Genomic DNA, 19,896 nt, shown 5'->3' with positions numbered 1-19,896 from the left:
AGGCCATGTATTGCATCTTCATCTCTCGCCTTTAATAATCTAGGTCCTCCGAATCGAGAGATAGGCCTAGACCTACTGTATTTTGTTAACTAATAAAATTCAACTTGTGAGGTTAACAAATCTTTTTTATGATATTTCATGAATTAATTATAACCAAAGTGTTACGAACACCAACAATATTATGTTGGGAACCGAATCTCAAGTATTGTATTTGCAGAGCCACGTGCATGCGACTCAGAACCGTCCATTTTCCAGCGGGGTATAAATGTTTTTAACACGAGGCGTGTTGTAAGTGGACTTTTCACCGGGTTGTAGGCAATGGTTAAGCCTTACAATTTTGGGAATACCCACTGAATATTGGTATGAAAACAACACCTACATTCAATCAATGTTGTTTTTAAACAACATAAAAAACAAACAATAAACATAAACAATGTTGATGTGATTAGAACAGAAGACTATATACATGTATTTTATTTTTATTTTTTTATTTTATTTCATTTTATTTTTCATTATTTATTTTATTTTATTTTATTTATTTATTTGTGTGTGTGTGTGTGTGTGTGTGTGTTGCTTTTTGATTACTTGTTCTTTTCATTGTTTCCTGTGAATGATTCTGGTTTGTCTTGTGTTTTGGTGGGTTTTTTTTATATTAAAGGTTTATCGAGCATTCCTATTTCAAACGTGACGGGGTGCTATTTTATAGGCGCTTGCTTGTATTTTTAATGACGTTTTCTACAATGGTCTCGTTACTATCTTAATTTTGTATTCTCAAAATGAGAACGTCTTACCACCTAGGTATCACTGCAATGCTAGTCTAAAACTGCAGCTACTTTTTGATTGGTAAAATTCTCATCCCTTTCCGGTTTAATTACATCCTCGGGTAATCTTGAATATAACCTCGCATCCTTCCACTGCACGTCCCTTGCTCGGTCCCACGGGTAGTACCTCGCTATTGTGCGGGTCTGGTGTGGTGTGGGTGGGGTGTTAAAATTAATAAGTGCTTTATTGACAATGTTGTAATTATCCCTGATTATACAATAATAACACAGAACTTACCCTGTGCCAAACTAGGATTTCCAGACAATAGACCTAAAATGTAAAGCCAACATACGATATCTGCAATAAAAGAAGAAATAGAAAATAAGTTGTTAGTACCACAAATGTGTGTAAAAATACTCTCTCTAATGTGGAATAAAAGGCGAATAAACTACATAAATATTAAAATGGAATAGTTACTAAAACCTTTTACGAAGAAAAAAAAGAGTAAAAAATTGCGAAGAAAAAATGGAGCAAAACATAGGATAAATAATGATAATGAGATGATGACGACGACGACGACGACGAAGACGAAAGCGGTGATGATAGTATAGTAATAACAAAATCAATAATTAAAAAAATACAATAGGCCTATGCGTAGTGCTAAGCAAGAGCCTTCAATAATCAATTAATCTTGTTTATTTTACAAATTAAATCCATAGAATAAAATTTAAGAAGCACAAGTTAAAAAAAATACAACATTTGTACAGCAGGGCCAACTCCGACGACTTCTGATAATTTGCGTCGTAAGTAAAAGCAAGTGTATATATAATAATAATAATAATTCATTTGAACGTACACTTTTGTATCAGTGGCACACGCCAATTTGGCGGTGCGTTCAGAAACGACAATACTAAAATTTAAATAAATTACAAGGATCGTCAATTAAACATAAACATAAAAGCAAAATAAAGACGGAAGTAAAACAAAATAAGGTAAAGTGAAAACTAAAGAAATAATAGTACAAAAATTGTTCATGTAGCTACCTTGTTTTATGCGTATACATGTAGTATACATGTATATAAGGCCACACACGCATACACATACGAAGACATACGTATACTGCATATATATACATATAGGCCTATATATATATATATATATATATATATATATATATATATACGTGCATACAACACATATACACGTATATGTGCATTGTGATATACACCCCTTCAGATGTACATATACATATTATAAAGGTACCTAGAAAACAACATACATAATTACATACTTAAATAAATACAGTAAATAAAAATACAAAATACACAAAAATTAAAATAGACCTCAATTTTCTTTTTTGAACCAAAAGTTCAGCTGCAAACGGAAACAAAAAAAATGGTGAACCACAAAATATATACACACACACACACACATATATTATATAAATCATCAAAGAAAGGTAAATACAGTGTTCGAATAAAGGACATAATAATACATCGTGTAGCATAGCTCGCAACGAATGTAGTCCTGTAAATAAGTGAATAAAGAAATTGGGTAATAAAATGCCTCTGGCGGGACTCGAACCTGCGACTTCTCGCTGTCAAGGAGAGCGTCGTAACCATTAGACCACGGAGGCTTTATGGTTAAACAGATTCAAATACCACCAGATACACTTCATTAATAATAATAATAGCATACACTGAAATATATAAATCAAGGTAGCCGTTAACACTGTTAAATTATATACATAAATCATCAAAGAAAGGTAAATACAGTTTTCGAATAACGGCTATGTATATATATATTATATAAATACATATATAAATGTATATACATATAGATATATATATGTGTGTTTATATATGTATAGTATATATGTATATATATATATATATATATATATATATATATATAATGGCTGCAAAATCCAATATTATATATAAATAGTATATATATATATATATGCCTTCTGATTTCGGCGTTAAATAATTGTATGTAAAGCAATAATTTATATATAATGAATGTATATGCATTATATACGTATAATTAGTTTTCTTCGATTACATTTAAATAATTTGTGGAGCGATTTTCCTTATTTATCAAGGATAAGACGTTAAAACAATTATTTTTAAATAGTGACTATGAGTAAAATTATTATCTATATATAGGTAATGCCTTTCAGCACTTCAATTATTTATAAATAATGTTTTGCTATTGTAAATTATTTATAAATAATGAAAATAGCTCAACCAATTATTTATATATAATTGTTAGAGGCAAAACTAATTATATGTATATAATGAACAAATGTTGAATTACTGTATATAATAAATAGCTACTGAATTATGTATAGGGGTCGTCCCGCAAAAATATACGTGGACATTTTGAAGCATGATTCTGGAGCAGTTAGCACTGTGGAACTTGCCAGTTTGTGTGAATCGAGGTGACCAGAGACAACGTTGGTTAACTCGTCTGAGGACGACATAGATGATGTACATAATTTTGTTAAATAATGAAAGTACATTGGGTGCCTCATATATTTGCCAAGCATTACAATTGATTTTTTAACCCCTACGAACACAGCGCCACGCGTAAGTTAGTTCGGCACCACTCTCATATACCCTGTCCACCATACACTGGCGGAATCAAGAAGAAAGCCGGCCCGGAGCACCCCTCCCCACCTATTTTTTTCAAAATCATAACAAATGGAGAAAAAAGAAAATTACATGCAACTTGAAGTGTTTGGTGATATGCAGTACAGTCGTTATTTAAGGGTTTCGTTTAGAATATTAACTTAATTTACCTGGAATTGAAGTGCAAAATGTTGGCTTTTCCAAGGATTTGAATGCGTTAGTTCATGTTCATTAGTCCATATCAGCAAGCATTTCACCCTGAATATCTGAGAATAAACAGTTTTCCCTGCCTAGTGCTAAGCCTATTGTTTTAAGCAGTATGCAGATCAAACAAAGGAAGAAGAAAGCTTTTCATGCATATGAGCTACTGGCAGCTACCCTTTTAATCGGGCTAGGGCCTGACTTTTCTTCTAGTGTATAAATCGGATACACTCACTCAGCGCTCAGTCAACTGTTACTATAATCATGGACCTATTAATAAGATAAGTCCATGCTATAATCATCCAGCAACGAACAGACTATTTTCAAGCGAGCTCTATCCAGATGGTGAACTTGTTTTATGCACTGGAATTAATGTCAAGGCGTTTCCTACTTCACTAGGCAGAAGTATCTAAAACGGCCCATCCTCTACTACTCATGACATAATGCTACATTTAATGTCCTGATATGTGGGGATGTGGAATCTAACCCAGGTCCAGATGAGTCCACCAACACCAATCCTGATCTGCTAGATGTACGAGTTCATTCTGGTTTCAAAATAGCACACATGAACATTAACAGTCTGCCCAGCAAACATAATGAGCTGCTTGTTTTACTAAACAATAATCTCATCCACATAATTTGCCTGTCTGAGACAAAGTTATGTCCCGATATTGATTCAAGCGAACTTTCCATACCTTCCTACTCATTGATAAGACAAGACAGAAACCGACATGGAGGTGGTACAGCTATGTATATCCTGCAAAATATTGTGTACGATGAAATTAAAGAACCTGACCATGTAGATGTGGAATGTGTAGCCTATATATACTTGTCAAACAACCCAAAATTCATTACCCCAATTTACCGACCACGAAGTGCGAAAATTCGCTTCTTTACTGACCTTGAAAAAGGCCTCATTTTTTGGACTGATATTTCACCTAATGTTGTGGCCTGAGCAGACTTCAATATCAATGTACAGACAGCGTCCAATGATTATAATCACCTGAAAGATCTAATGGATATTTTTCCCTATCTCAACTCATCACTTCAGCTACAAGGATTACAAGTACTTCAGAATCAACAATTGATCTCATACTTACGAGCTGCGAACACCTACATAAATATTGCTGTGTTTATCCGTGTGGTATAAGCGACCATGATATCATAATACTTGTCTCTCTGCAAAAATCACTAAAATAAATCACTACTCGAAAACGTTTCCATCATTTAAACATTTTCAGGAGGAAAGGTTTCTTGACGAGCTTGAGCAACAAAATTGGCAGAGTGTCTACAATTATTATTCTGATGTTGATGCTGCACTTAATTCCTGGAACTGTATTTTCACCAATGTCTGTGATAAGTTTGCTCCATATGTAACCATATGTTTTAAGAAAGACTAATATCGCCTCTAATCTTTCATCACAAATTGACTCCTCTTCTGTCCCTGATCCAACATATTTTCTTAGTCCTTGTTCTGCTCACTTTTCCCTTGATTACATCGATGAGGAATTTGTTCTCACAGAGTTGCGGAAAGTAAATCCCAACAAATCATCTGGTCTTGACAATATCGATGGCAGACTCCTTAAAATTGATGTTCCCATAATTTCACCACATCTAACATTCATTTTCAACCTTTCTCTGAAAACTGGTTGCTTTCCCTCTTCATGGAAAAGGGCTAAAATTATTCCTATTTTCAAATCTGGCAAGAGAAATGATCTTAATAACTATCGACCTATATCTATTCTTCCTTTATGCTCCAAAATTATTGAGAAAACAGTAGCTTCACAAATATATACCTACCTTGATTCTAACAAACTTATTTCTCATTTTCAATCTGGATTCAGACCTAAACACTCAACTCTTACTGCACTGACTACTACCCTTGATTCATGGTTTCAAACTAACAATAAAAATCTTACTGGCACTCTATTCATCGACCTTAAAAAAGCTTTCGACACTGTTGATCATAATACACTAATTGCTAAAATACCATATTTTGGTTTCTCTCTATCACCTGGTTAAAAAGTTACCTTTCTTCTAGATCTCAGCATGTTCTGTTTAGTCACACATTATCTTCTCCTAGTCCTTGCCCTTAGGGATCAACATTAGGCCCCTTCTTGTTCACTATTTACATTAACGACCTGCCTTTAACACTTACTAACTCTGATCATAATGTTCATATCGATAGGTATGCTGATGATACAATAATTTATTACAGCAATACTTCTGTTAAACTTATTGAACAAAAACTATACTCTCCCCTTCATCTTCTATCTTCATAGTGTAGTGCTTCACGTTCTAGTTGGCTTTTATAGCGCTGTTCTACCGGCGTAAGCGCTCTGCTCCCATAAGCGACAACTTGGGGTTTTCTACTGCCTTCTTTGGTTTCATACTGGACAAGAATTCCAGCTAGCCCCACAGGTGATGGATCTACTATGAGCTCAGTTTCTTTAGTTACATCAAAATATGAAACAACGGGTGATGAGTTTAATATTTTCTTAATTTCATCAAATGCAGATTGCTGCTCTTTATGTCAAGCAAACACCTTGTCTTTATGGGTTAACTGACGTATGGGCGCGGTAATGGTGGAGTAATTTGGGATGAACCTAGCGCAATAATTAGTCATACCTAACAGACTCTGCACTTCGCTGACGTTACACGGTGCTTTCATGGATACAATGGCTTCTACCTTTTTAGGGTCAAGCTCAAATACCATACCATAAAATTCAGTTTTGGACTTACGGAATTCACATTTAGACAGGTTAGCAGTTAGACCATTTTCATTTAAGCGAGCCAAAACTTGGTCAAGGTATTTATCATGCTGGACCATTGCATCATTGCCCTTCCCAAAAATGAATATATCATCCGAGATATTAAATGCACCATCTATGCCAGAAATTACATTTTCAATAACATTCTGAAACACTTCACTCGCGCTCGATATGCCGAAATTCAGACGCTTGTATCGCCACAACCCAACATGGGTGGAGAACGTTGTGATATATATATATAACGCGATTCTTTACTGAGCATAAGCTGGTGGTAGCCTGCTTTTAAGTCAATTTTACTAAACACCTTTGTGCCATTTAGTTTCGCGACAATGTCATTTACGGTCGGTGAAGGGTGTCTTTCGCGCATTATTGCCTGGTTAGCCTACCGCATGTCAACGCAAATTCGTACCTCCCCTTCCCGTTTGGGTTTCGGGACTACAACTATAGGAGAAACCCACGGAGTGGGACCATCCACTCTTTCAATTATATCATTACGTTTTAACTCTAACAATTCATTTTCAACCATATTCCTCATGTGATATGGGATACGCCTGTGGCGCTGGGCTACTGGGGGTACACTCTCGTCAACTTGACTTCAAAATTCTTAAGTTGCCCAATCCCGTTAAACACATTTGGGTATTTCTCAACCACATCACTACTTTCTAATACCACATTAACATATTGTTTAACCGCTACCAGTTTTAAATTGTGGCTAGCCCTATTGCTTAACAAGCATCCACATTGGCCTTCTACAACATAGAATGTGTCTGTGAAAGTAACATTAGCATTAGTTTTACACGAGATAGTATCAGTGAAAATTCCTTTTACCTTAAGGGTTGTTCCACCGTAGGCATGTACATTGTTTGTGTTAGTGTTTAACAACACACCACTGAATTTACTACTAAACGTACACTCATCAATAATGTTGCATGAAGCTGCAGTATCAGCAGTCATAACTAAACTAAAACTTTGGACTAACAACATTATGAATAAATTTATCACTACTACTAACTGAAAAGACATATTTATCGCTGCTAATGCTATCATTTCTATTGACATATTATTGTCCTGATCATGTCCATAACAGCTTATTTCATGAGCTACTTTGGTCTGTCGGCAATACTTGGCAAAATGGTTCACTCTACCGCAGTCGTGACATTTCTTTCCAAATGCTGGACAGGACTTTTGGGCCTCTTGGGTGTGGATATGACCTGCCGCAGCCAAAGCATTTTTCCCTTCCATAAACAGAACCGCTCCTAGCACTGTTTTCATTTCCTTTATTATTAGGGCGAAAAGTTTTACTGTTCTGTCTTTTGGTACTTACAGCATGGACTCGATTTTCTGGATGAGACTGTGCTAGGCCTAAGCCTAAGTCCTTTTCCAAATCACTATCCTGGACCTGTGCTAGTTCATTTGACCTTCCAATTTGTAGAATTTCTGCTAGCGTAAGTCCATCTTCCTTAAGGCCCTGTTTTCTCAACTTCGAGTCAGTAGTTGTTTGGATAATATGCGTCTTCAGTTCTTGGTCAATACTTTGAAAGTTACATGTACCGGCCGCCTTCCTTAGTCGGGTATGGTAGGAATCTAGTTTCTCGTCTGAATTCTGCCTAAGACGTTTAAATACAGCCCTCTCATATTCAATATTAACTTTAGGCCTAAAATGATTCGACAGAGCCACTTTGGCATGTGCGTAAGTAGTTCCAGTATCAGGTAGACTGTCAAATATTTCAAAGCAACGCGGCCCTACAGCATGTAGGAGCAATGCACGTTTTTGCGCGTCCGACGACACGGACAGCGCTAAGACATAATTCTCGAAACGCTTAATCCACGCTTCCCATTTTGGACCTACAAACGTGTTGAAAGACTCAGCGACAACATTGTCAAATGCAGCAACACAAGGGATATTTACTTTCGCCATTATCCCTCCTTCTAGCTATCTCTCGTCGCCAGATTTAGTGTTGTTTATATGGACAATCAACAACGATGCACACACGCCATGTCGTATTGAACATAACTAATTTAATCCTACTCCTCCGCGCGTACGCGCGTGCATGAACGGCACATATCCCAAGTAGTACCATAGCACTACACTACACATGGTTAAAATCTAACAAGCTAACCCTTAACATTCAAAAAACTAAATCTATGCTATTTGGTTCTCCGCACAAACTAAAATCCGCTAATAACAATCTTAATCTTCATCTTGATAACCATCCAATTTACCTTTCTTCTAGATCTCAGCATGTTCTTTTTAGTCACACATTATCTTCTCCTAGTCCTTGCCCTTAGGGATCAACATTAGGCCCCTTCTTGTTCACCATTTACATTAACGACCTGCCTTTAACACTTACTAACTCTGATCCTAATGTTCATATCGATAGGTATGCTGATGATACAATAATTTATTACAGCAATTATTCTGTTAAACTTATTGAACAAAAACTATACTCTACCCTTCATCTTCTATCTTCATGGTTAAAATCTAACAAGCTAACCCTTAACATTCAAAAAACTAAATCTATGCTACTTGGTTCTCCGGTTTTTGAGGGGTTCAGTTTTAACATATTGTTGAACATCCATGTTTTAATTTCATTAATGCAAAGTTGAAGTTTTTGAAATGAAACGGTTTCAGTGAAAGGGCAAAAAGGAAGGTAACTTTGAATATCATCGGCATTAAGATGATACTTAACATTATAAGAACGTAAAATGTTAGCAACAGGGGTAATATAAAGCAGAAAAAGAAGGGGACCAAGTACGCTTCCTTGGGGAACACCACATTGAAGTTCAGTGTCCTTAGAAAATGAATCAGAAATGGCAACTTTTTGAAAACGGGATGAAACATAAGACATAAGTAAACCAGCGAAGAACAATTTCAGAGAAGCCAAAATGGAAAGAAAGACTACGAAAAAGAATAGAATGGTCAATTGTTTCAAACGCAGCGGATAGATCCGACTGAACAAGTGCAACTGCCATGCCGTTATCAACAAAGGAAAGAATACCATTAAGAAGACAATTTAGAGCAGTTTCAGTCGAATGGCCCAATTTATAAGCAGATTGAAAAGGTTCATGGAGTTCGTTTTGTGTCAAATATTGAGATATTTGAACAGCAACACATTTCTCAGTAAGTTTTGAAATAAAATGTAAGTTGGAAATCGGCCGATAATTACTAATCATTTCTTTATCAAGATTAGGCTTCTTAATTAAAGGTTTGACGGATGAAATTTTAAAAGAATTTGGAAAAATGCCGGTGGAAAGGGAACAATTTACTATGTTCAAAATACCGGGAGCAGGGACATCAGTACACTTTCTTAAAAGTGAAGGTGGGATAGGAACAAGAGAACATGAAGAGTTGGATGATGAATTTATTAATTTTAAAACTTGATCTAATGTAATGGAATTAAAAAACTAAAAGTTAGAAGAACATTCGACATCACGGGAAAGGGACAAATCGAAATCGGTTTTAGGGAAGGTAGCACGGATTTTATCAATTTTTTATTTAAAAAAATCACTGAACATGTTTGAAAGTTCCAAATTGTTGGAGCATGTTGGTAGGATTGTTTTAGTGCTGACGGTGAGTATTTTTACTATGCCAAAAAAGTTTCTTGGTGTCACCAAAGCAAGAATCAACCTGACATTTGATGTGTTCAGTTTTGGAAGATTCAAGCGTATTTATGAAATGTGTTAATTGTTTCTTGTATGCTTTGCGATCAGTATCAGAGCTAGATTTTCTCCAGCGACGCTCTAACTTACTACATCTTTGTTTTTCAGCACGAACAGTTCCATTATACCAAGAGTTGTACTTTTTATCCCATATGCAAAGTTCTTTTAGAGGAGCATGGGTCTCAAAACAACTTTTAAAGAGCAATATTAAAATGATTTATGTAAGTTTCAACATCAGGTGAACAGCAACCAATAAGAGCAAGAGACAATGAGTCTGTAAGTAAACCAATGTCCACAGATTTTATAACTCTTATGAAACGCTTGTTTCTAGTGCATTTTTCAACAGGAACCTTGATGTTAAATAAAATAAAAGCGTGGTCGCTAACAACATTATCAGAAATTGAAAGTTCAGATATTACCAGGTCCAATGTATATTCATACACATGCGTCGAACCAACAACATTTTGGATAAAGCCTCTATCGGATAAAATATCGCTAAACTTTGAAGCATACAAATCATTAGGATTTTCCATGTGAAAATTAAAGTCACCTAAAATAATGCAGTTTTCGGATTTTGCAGCTAAATCGTAGTCAGCAAGATCGTTAAACTCTTCCAAAAACACGGTTTTGAAGACGTTGGGGGACGATATACGGCAACAAAACGAAGATGGTTTGTATTAGAATAAACTTCACATAACTCCATAGATGATGAGGAGATTGTGCACTGGGAAGTTCCATTAAAATTAAGAGACTCCTTGGATACAACCGCAACGCCACCAGCACGTTTTTCATCACGGGCAAATTGACAGAAATTATAGCCAAGAGGATTAAGTTCGGAGATAATAGATGAAGCACCGCGGGATACAGCCATGTTTCAGTGAAAACACATATATCAAAGTCATTATCAACAATATAGTATTGTAGAAATGTTGTTTTATTACAAACCGAATGTGCATTAAGCAGGCAATATTTTAAACCAGTGAATGGTTCATTTTCTTCAGTACTGGTGAAGTTAGCATATTCATGTTGACTTTTAACTGCTTTATGAACACCCTTTCCAGCACGACGACCACGTCGAGTACGTCTGTAGATGCCTAGTTCGTAGTTTAGCTGTTTAACTTGCTTTACTGTATCAGGCAGTTATTTGGAATGCCGCCGCAAATGTCTGAGCATTCCAGGTGAATACCACAATACGTTACTTGGTCATAGCCTAAGAAACTCGCCTCCGAAAACATAAGAAAACAGCAGTTTCCAATGAAATAACTCGTCCAAAGATTCAAGAGCATGGTGTAAAAAAATTTATAATGTTTAAACTAGAATCAGATATTAAAAACTCTGAAATAGCAGATTTAAACTGGGTTAGTGCAACTACTTCGTTAGCGCACTAGTTCACGTTCTTGTTAATAGGCCTTAATTATTTCTCTTTTATAATCTTTTATAATTTTTCTATTTTTGTTAGTTCTATTAATTATCTTCTCATTAATTTTTTTGATTTATTTTTTTATTTCAATTATTTTTCTCTCCAATATGTCAATTTTTTATTTTTTTTATTTCAATGTTTTCCTGAAATCATTATTTTATATAATTTATATACTGTAGGCCTTCTTTTTTATTGTTATTATTTTTATTATTATTATTACTATTATTAATTTTTCCTGGTTTAATTTAATTAAATTGTTTATGTTAAAGATCAAGTTTAATTTTTATACTTATGTTTTTAATTGTTTGTACCGAGGGTCCCAATTGATCTGCTAAGGCCGGATGGACCACCCTCACAAAATATTGTTGAAATAAAAAATAAAAGATAAAATAAAACACGAATATTATTATATTCCAATATATTATAAACATATACAGATATTATTAAAACCAGTCACCAGTTGAAAAAAAAAATCTCTTGCAGGCGTCTTTGTAACGTATTCCATTTTATAATAAAGTAAATTGCAATTTCTCATTATTTCAAATATAGACTTAGATGATTGGTACATTGGATTAACTCAACCAGTATTTTCGTGCTTTTGGCCTTTATATTTTTTTATATATTGATTTCCAACCAAGCAGGAAATGAACTGAATACGTTTAAAGAATGAACAATAAGATTGCCTGATTCGTTACCTTTTAATCAAATTTGTAACGATAAAATGTTTCTCAATAATTATACCTGCGCGTACAATTAGTTCAGCTTTATTCTCCGGTAGTACCTGTCCACCATACAGTGGCGGAATCAAGGGGAAGCCGGCCCAGAGCACTCCCTCCCTCCCCACCTAATTTTTAGGTAGCTTGCAACAAACGCATTGTTCATTACGGTAACAATCTTAGGTTTACTTTGCGTTGTTTATAAATTTCAATGTGGCTTGTGCGATGCAAGCTATGTCGGCTACACTTGTCGACACCTTTATCAACGCATTGATGAGCACAGTAAAGGTAACATAGGACAACATTTAAAAGATCATGATAGTGCTACTGAAACTGTTAATTATTTAAAGGTTTTATCTAAGTGCAAATCCAAGTTTGATTGCTTAATCAAAGAAATGCTTTGGCTCAAAGAACTGGAACCTACACTTAATAAACAAACTGATTCAGTCAAAGCCAAACTGTTTATCTAGTTAATCTGCTAAGAAGGGCTAATTATTGCTTAGCTCCACTAATGGCTCCACACAGTAAGCCCTATTGATATGTAAATTAATTACTTCCTGTCACTGCTTGGTATTTTTGTTTTTTCAATTTACTTGATCTTGAGAATGGTTCCATGATGGATCCGAAACGTCGATCTTTCTTGTCATTACATTTTGTTTTGAAATTATTATTATTATTATTATTATTTTTTTTTTTTTTTTAACTGTTTCTTTTGAAAAATTTAATTTACCTAGAAAGTTCTCTTTTCCATGCTTCAAAAACGAATATTATTATATTTCAATATTTTATAAACATAGAGAGATTGTTAAGACCAGCCCCTAGTTGAAAAATCACTTGTGGCGTCCTTGTAACGTTTTTCTTTTATAAAGTAAATTGTGATGTGAATAATGATACATTATTTCTATATATTACTTCTATATATAATTAGCACATTTGATTAACTCAACAAGTCTTTTAAATTTAAAACGATAACATGTTGAAGCCATGTTTTGTTGAAAAATATGCACTGTAATAATGTATTACGTTTGAATAAAGAAATATGGAGAAAAAAAGTCTTCAATTTTTTCCCCTTTTATTATTACCTATCAAACAGTAAATGAACTCATCATCCCTTGATAAAGCCATAAAATGAACAATAAAATCAATACTTTAATTACTTGATTGTTATTTTTGCCATGTTTTGTTGAAAAATATACACTGTAATAATGTATTACGTTTGAATAAAGAAACATGGAGAAAAAAGTCTTCAATTTTCCCCTTTTATTATTACCTATCAAACAGTAAATGAACTCATCCCTTGATAAAGCCATAAAATGAACAACAAAATCAATACTTTAATTACTTGATTATTATTTTGCAGAATCTAGAATTACTACGTTAGCTTTTAATTAAATTTCGAACGATAAAATGTTTCTCACTAATTAATATACTCAAAATAACTTTCAATTTATTCAGTATTTTGAGCAGTAGAATATGTAGTTGACTTACTGTACATCAGATTTACAATTTCTTACACTAAAAAAAAACCAAACAGTAAAACCAATATAATTCAAAACTAATACACTTTGAATAAATTTATACGTTGATATTTGAATTCTCAAGTACAATCTACAGCTTATTATCTCAGCCCGTCTTTTGTAGTTATAATATTGTTTTTAATTTTCCGCAGTTTGCAAGTAAACAATGTTTTTTTTTTCTGTGTTTTGTTTTGCTTTTTTTTGTTTGTTTTTTTTTTAGCAGCAGAAGATTCAAGGGGGCCCAGCCGGCCCACCACCCCCTCCATATTTTTATCAAAATTAATGAAATAAGAAAATTATATTTAGAGATGCCATAATTATAAATTCAATCTACACACTACATTTTCAGTCTTTACCATATTAAATTTCAGTTTGCAATCCTTCTCTCAATAATTCACTTTTTACAGGTATTCCTATATTGTTTTATATATATACTTTAATATTTTTGTTATTTGTTTTATATATGTATGTTTGATGTCTGTAATATAACAGTAAATATTTTAATTTCTATCTATATTTTTATTCAAGCACCTGGATCCAAATTTCGTCTGTATCATGACTGTTGCATTGTCGCAATACACATTCTTTGATTTCTTTACTTCATCTGTGAAAGTCTCTCCCTGAACCCCCTCTATGTCAAATGTCTGGTTCCGCCACATGGTTGACGATCATTTAGCTTAATCTTACAGTAATTACCAGTAATTCTGATCATTTGATAATCTAATATTAATTTGAAATTGAAATTTGTATGACAATTAAAAAGTATACTTTAATTCGTTTTTGTTGACTCAATTTTTGTATAAAAAATTTAAAAAAACAAAACAAAAACAATATTAAAAGGTAATTTAATTTACATTTTTGATCATCCAGACTCTCAGAGGTACAACAAAATACTGGAAAATGTTCGCACCTCTCTTGCCCAGACTCTCTCTTTCAGCACCCCTTTCACAAATAACGGATACGTATCACTTCTCCTGTTAACAATGCCAGAGTATAGTCGCGTTTCTATTAACAGAAAAACTTTTTCTGAAAAGTACTGAAAATTGGCAGGAAAAAACAATTTATATTTTAGCAATGTTGCGCGGGCCGGATAAAAACATTTGGCAGCCGGAGTTGGCCCGCGGGCCGGGAGTTGAATACCAGAGCTCTAAATCGTCTTGTAATGCTTCATACATTTATTTAATTAATTATAAATAGTGTTGAAGAGGAATCTGCAAAAAAAATCCCTCAACCGGGATTCGAAACCAGTATTCTATTTGATATCTGTATGTATAATGCAAAATTATCGTACTTGTGAACATTGTGCGAATTATTGTGCAAATAGTAATGTCCATGTTTTAAACAATTTTAAGAGTTTAAGCACTCTTGAGAAACATAAAAACAAACACATTTAAAGCTGATAGCAGGGCTTGATAAACTTCAGAACACTAAAACACAAATTTATGCTGATCCATTCATGATATTTGCTTAATCCTGTAAACAGGCCGAAATCGGTCAATAAAAAACCTCCAGGGTAAAGGTATAACATTTTAAACTATTCATCTTATTTATTTTAAATCTGATTTTAATCGTTTTTATCCAATGTTTAGGTATTAGGCCTACAAATTTGTAAATGTGTTCGAGTTTACCTTTTTATTGTTTGTTCTTTTCCTACTTCATACTTTTTGGCCCATATAATATTTTACAATTTTTGGCCAATTATTTTTCCACTACTTGATTTACCATAAATTTCTTTCTCTAAAACCTTGAATATAAAACTACTAATGGTAAATCAACTTTTAATAATGGTGTAAATAAAACCGAAAGATAAATTCTTTTAAAAATTGATTGAATACTTACGAGGAAACATTGTATAAGAACGTCTTTAACGTGCTTCTTAGATATTTCGATACTGCAGTTGATTTAAAAAAAACCTTGAAACCAATATTGATAGCTCTGTTAAAATATATGCAATTATCAGCCCCGTATGTTTAGTTTCAGACTCAGAGGGTAAATGTGGAAAAATCAATCTCACTAACGTCGCTTAGGTCTACCGTCTCGATCCATTACACAAAATGAATGACAATTATATTATGCTTGACAATGATTTGCTCTCGACTCTTCTCCAGTTAATAATACTATATAAATCCAAAATTATTATTATTATTATTATTACATTTCAAGCGATAAAGTACACGACATGAAGTTTTAATTCCACTTAGTGTTTTGTTATACAGTAGGATTTGTTTGTAATAGCCAAAAAAATAAATAAATAAAAATAACGTTTCTATGAACGATTTCCTGTCGCAGTATCAACGGATTATATTGACATTCAATAAAGAAAGCGTTCTCTTGCTATGTACTTGTAAACTGCGCCACGATGGTTATGGTGATAGTGGTTAAAATAATCTTCTGAAAGTATAGATTCATACCCAGGTCAAAATGAATATCAAAGATTGTATATCGTGATTTAATAATCAAACTGCGTCTGTTACAATTATGTAAAGCCTTGAAAACCTCTTGTCGAATGTACAGTGAATCTAACAGTGGCCTTTTTAAATGATTAATTTAAATGATTAATTTTCTTTTTATTCCTATTATTGTAGGGCTCTGTCCATACTATAACATTTTATTTGACAGATTTGCGTGATATGCCCATCCTGCATAGTAATGCCATATATGCCAAATATGGGCATATCACATTTTAATGCTCACATAAGATTCTGATAGTGTAGATAGAGCTTTTACTCGTAAAAGACCGCTGATGTAGAGTATCATTGTCCTTGTTAAGTTCTGGCGCCACTTGTCAAAGTCACAAACGGAATGCACGGTGAAAGATTCAGTACCTTGAACTCAAACTGGAGAGGTCCGAATCTCAACCGCTTGCCAAACTTGTTGTGGTTCTGTTTTTTGTGGTTAAAGCCGTCCTCCTAAGGACTCCAAAAGTGTAGAAGTACAACAGGAGGGTTGGAATAGTGTCGAATGAAAGGAAAGGTCCACCACCGCAGTATTGTGCAGCGTCAATAATGAGCAGGATTGCCGTACCACCTCCCCGGGCTGCATTGAACCTGATTGGTTTCCTATCGTTGCTATACCTCACCTGTATTAATGTTTACAGTTGCATTTTAACTTTTTGTTATTATTATTATTTACAATAATTTATTCAGTGATCCCTTTACAGGAACAAGTCCTTAAAGTACCACCGACTTCCTTACTTAAGTTTACTTTACTTGTACTTAAGTAGAAAAACAGAATTATACAGAAAAATAATTTGTACTTGTAAAATAATAATAATGATAATAATAATAATAATAATAATAATAATAATAATAATAATAATAATAATAATAATAATAGATGAATTTACATGGCGAACATTAGGATAAGTTTGATCGTCGCGAATTCATTTAATTTAATTCGAAACCTTCGATTTTCAGCTGTTTTCGCTATTTTTCGCACATTTCTCTTCATAACTTTACTTGTACTTGTCGATTTTCGCCATTGTTCTTTTATCCTATTCCAAATTTAATAACAGTTTTAGTAATCTTAATTTTAATCCATAAGATTGCCAAATCTCGTCGGACTTTTTAATTTTGTAACCGTGGTTTTTCAAATTTTTCCGTGTAAAACCTACGGTTTTAGCAGAAATGTGGTGAACCGCCCGAAGTTTTTTGTAGTAGCTCCGCTGACATTGGACCGATTTTCGGCATTTTGTGGCAACATGTAGCTTTATTTATCACCTACAACATACGTAAAAATCAATTTGATTGGTTAATAAATGACGTCGGACTTGTTATTTTTGTAAGAATCAATCAGTCCAAGTCTGTTTATAGAAGCCAATGCTTTAGAATAGCGAACGAGTATTCGACCGTATTGTCGAGCGGAAGGAGCTTAACTTTGGAGTTAAAATTTAGAATGTTATTTGCATTATTTTAAAATATTATTTTGATTTTTAGTTTTTGCATGTGTAGGTGAACACATAGATATATTTTATATATGACAATATTCTGCTAGGCCCACGTATTCTCCTCGGCAAAGCTCCTGTTTCAGATCTGATAATCAGACCATACCATTTTCAATGGGTCATGCAAGTGCATGGTAGAAGCATCTGTAATAGGCACATTTATACAATGTTAAAAACATGTATACCTACTGAAGTATAATAATAATATTACCTTTTTGTTTATTATAAAGTACTATGAGTTTGCACCTACAACTTTCTCTACATTCACACAAACTAAATACCCCTATTTTGCAATGGTACAATTCGTACGCTTCAACGACCAGCCATATTGAATTCGCTTCGACGCGATAAGGGGATTATCAAACCCTACGCAAAGGCAATTTTGCTCAACTGGGTGATCAAACTAATATCCTAATGAATAAATGAGGTCTCTGCCCTTGACATTACTGTAAGACAACGAAAAAGGAAAAATAAAAAGCAAGAGAGAAAAAAAAACAATAAACACCAAGCTAGCACCCAAACTGAAGTACTGTATGAGTACACCGTCACCACTAATCTGAGATCTGTGTTTGTTTACTCCGGTAACTTTACTTTTCTGGGATCAGGTGCCTCCTAACCTGCACTAAACAACACTAGCAGCAAGGTGAAACAACGAATTCGAAAAAAAATAATAAAAATGTAATTATAAAGAGGCAAATAGAAAAGTTTGTAGTCGCTTCTTAAATATGCCAATTGATGCAGCGCAGAATCACGGACGTCAACAGGTAGTGTATTTCACATTTTTTGAGCCGCAACACGGAATGATCGCTCACCCTATGTTTTCGAACGGCACCTAGAAACAAAGTTGATAAACTTGTGTTTGATCTGAGTGCTCGGGAACAAGTGGATGAGCGTAATCTGAGAAGATCTTGGCATGTACGTGGGTGATAGGTTGTGGAGCGATTTGTACACACAAGTAGAAGAATTTTGAAGTTGATACTCTGTCAAACTCTGTAACTTTCGGGTGAGTTTAATTAGACGTGCGGCCGAGTTAAGATGAAGTTGTAATTTTTTTATAAGAGTGTCTGGTTGTAATTTTTTTTATAAGAGTGTCTGGAAGTCCAAATAAGTGTGAGATTTTGCTTTTTTAATGTAGGCTTGACATCGTCAATGGTAATTTTTGATTTAAAAAAAATTGAAAACAAAAGATACTATCTGTAGGTTATGTAAATCATTAATTTTGAGAATGTTAACTTCTTTAAAGGTGGGTTCAGACGGTGCATGGTAATGAGAAAATTTTGAAATACGGGTGACACTTTAATGAATTTATTTAACTTGTCTAAATTTGATGGATAGTCAGTATATTTTGATTCCTATATGGCAGGAAGTGAGCTTTCCCGACTTCCGCGGTGTCTTTTAATGACTTTTAAGTTTTTCAAAAATTCAAGGTTTTCCCATTTTAAAAAGGTAAAGTAAAATTTTATCATTCTTATTACAGTAATAGGCCTAATAAGTGTGTACCGGTATACATACAGGAAAAAAAATGAGAAGTTGCATACGTATTCTTTTTTTCATGAATCGATGAACTACAAAAAGAAAGGGGGGTCGGAGATCAACTTTCTCGACTTTAATTTTCCCATTGGAGCAAAAAATTTCAGCTCACGGGTCCTGAAAATGTAGGTCCAGATTTTAAAAAAGGCTTTTGATTAGCTTTCTTTTCTCCTTTTCATAGGCTATTCTGTGAGCACTGAGAAGATTTTTAATTGTATAAAGCGCTTTTAGAGAATTGTTCTATACTTCCCCCAAGTGAAAATAATTATTAGTTGATTATCCAGTCAAACGATATTTTTTGACATTGTCTAATAATAAAGTCTTTTCAGTTTTAACAATTTATAATACCCACCTTGGTAAGTTGAGCGAAAAAACGGATGCAAGCCGAGGTCCCAATATTTTCTCGCCCCTGGGCCCCATGACTCGTTGTTACGCCACTGGCCTCAACACGATCAATAACTGCATGCTATCAGTGTGAAAATTATAATGGAAAATGTTTGGTGATGATATTATTGAGGGGACAGATACGTAATTATTGTTTAATTATTGTTGTGACCCAAAAAGTACCAAAAATCTTATTTTTATCATTTTTTTTCCTAAATATTTTATTTATGAGAAATGCTAAGCTAAAAAACTTTTTATCTGATACTTTCTTGAAAACTGGTGAATTCCTATCACCAAGCCTTAGCTCACACGAAATGGTCTGTTGCCTTGCTGAATTTTTTATTATATCGTCAAATTTG

At 33.9% G+C, this 19,896-nt stretch overlaps 2 protein-coding genes across 2 annotated transcripts; both read right to left on the bottom strand.

Annotated features, from left to right (window-relative positions):
* Positions 1-6,931: 6,931 nt before the first annotated feature.
* On the bottom strand, positions 6,932-7,321 carry LOC117119283. Its single transcript, XM_033264086.1, has one exon. It carries the CDS (start codon positions 7,319-7,321, stop codon positions 6,932-6,934), a length of 390 nt encoding a protein of 129 aa, XP_033119977.1.
* Positions 7,322-7,508: 187 nt separating this feature from the next.
* Positions 7,509-8,285, bottom strand: LOC117119282. The gene has a single exon (XM_033264085.1). The coding sequence runs from the start codon at positions 8,283-8,285 to the stop codon at positions 7,509-7,511; it is 777 nt and encodes a 258-aa protein (XP_033119976.1).
* Positions 8,286-19,896: the final 11,611 nt, after the last annotated feature.

This window comes from Anneissia japonica, unplaced genomic scaffold, assembly GCF_011630105.1.
Source record: "Anneissia japonica isolate Jap-2015-1 unplaced genomic scaffold, ASM1163010v1 scaffold288244_len44886_cov118, whole genome shotgun sequence".
NCBI classification, from domain to species: domain Eukaryota; kingdom Metazoa; phylum Echinodermata; class Crinoidea; order Comatulida; family Comatulidae; genus Anneissia; species Anneissia japonica.
The sequence above is the reverse complement of the archived record's forward strand: the minus strand, read 5'-3'. Positions and strand labels throughout refer to the sequence as shown.

What these genes read in the sequence shown, in the direction of transcription:
- LOC117119283 (XM_033264086.1), bottom strand. Translation starts at nt 7,321, where the DNA reads ATGACTGCTGATACTGCAGCTTCATGCAACATTATTGATGAGTGTACG.
- LOC117119282 (XM_033264085.1), bottom strand. Translation starts at nt 8,285, where the DNA reads ATGGCGAAAGTAAATATCCCTTGTGTTGCTGCATTTGACAATGTTGTC.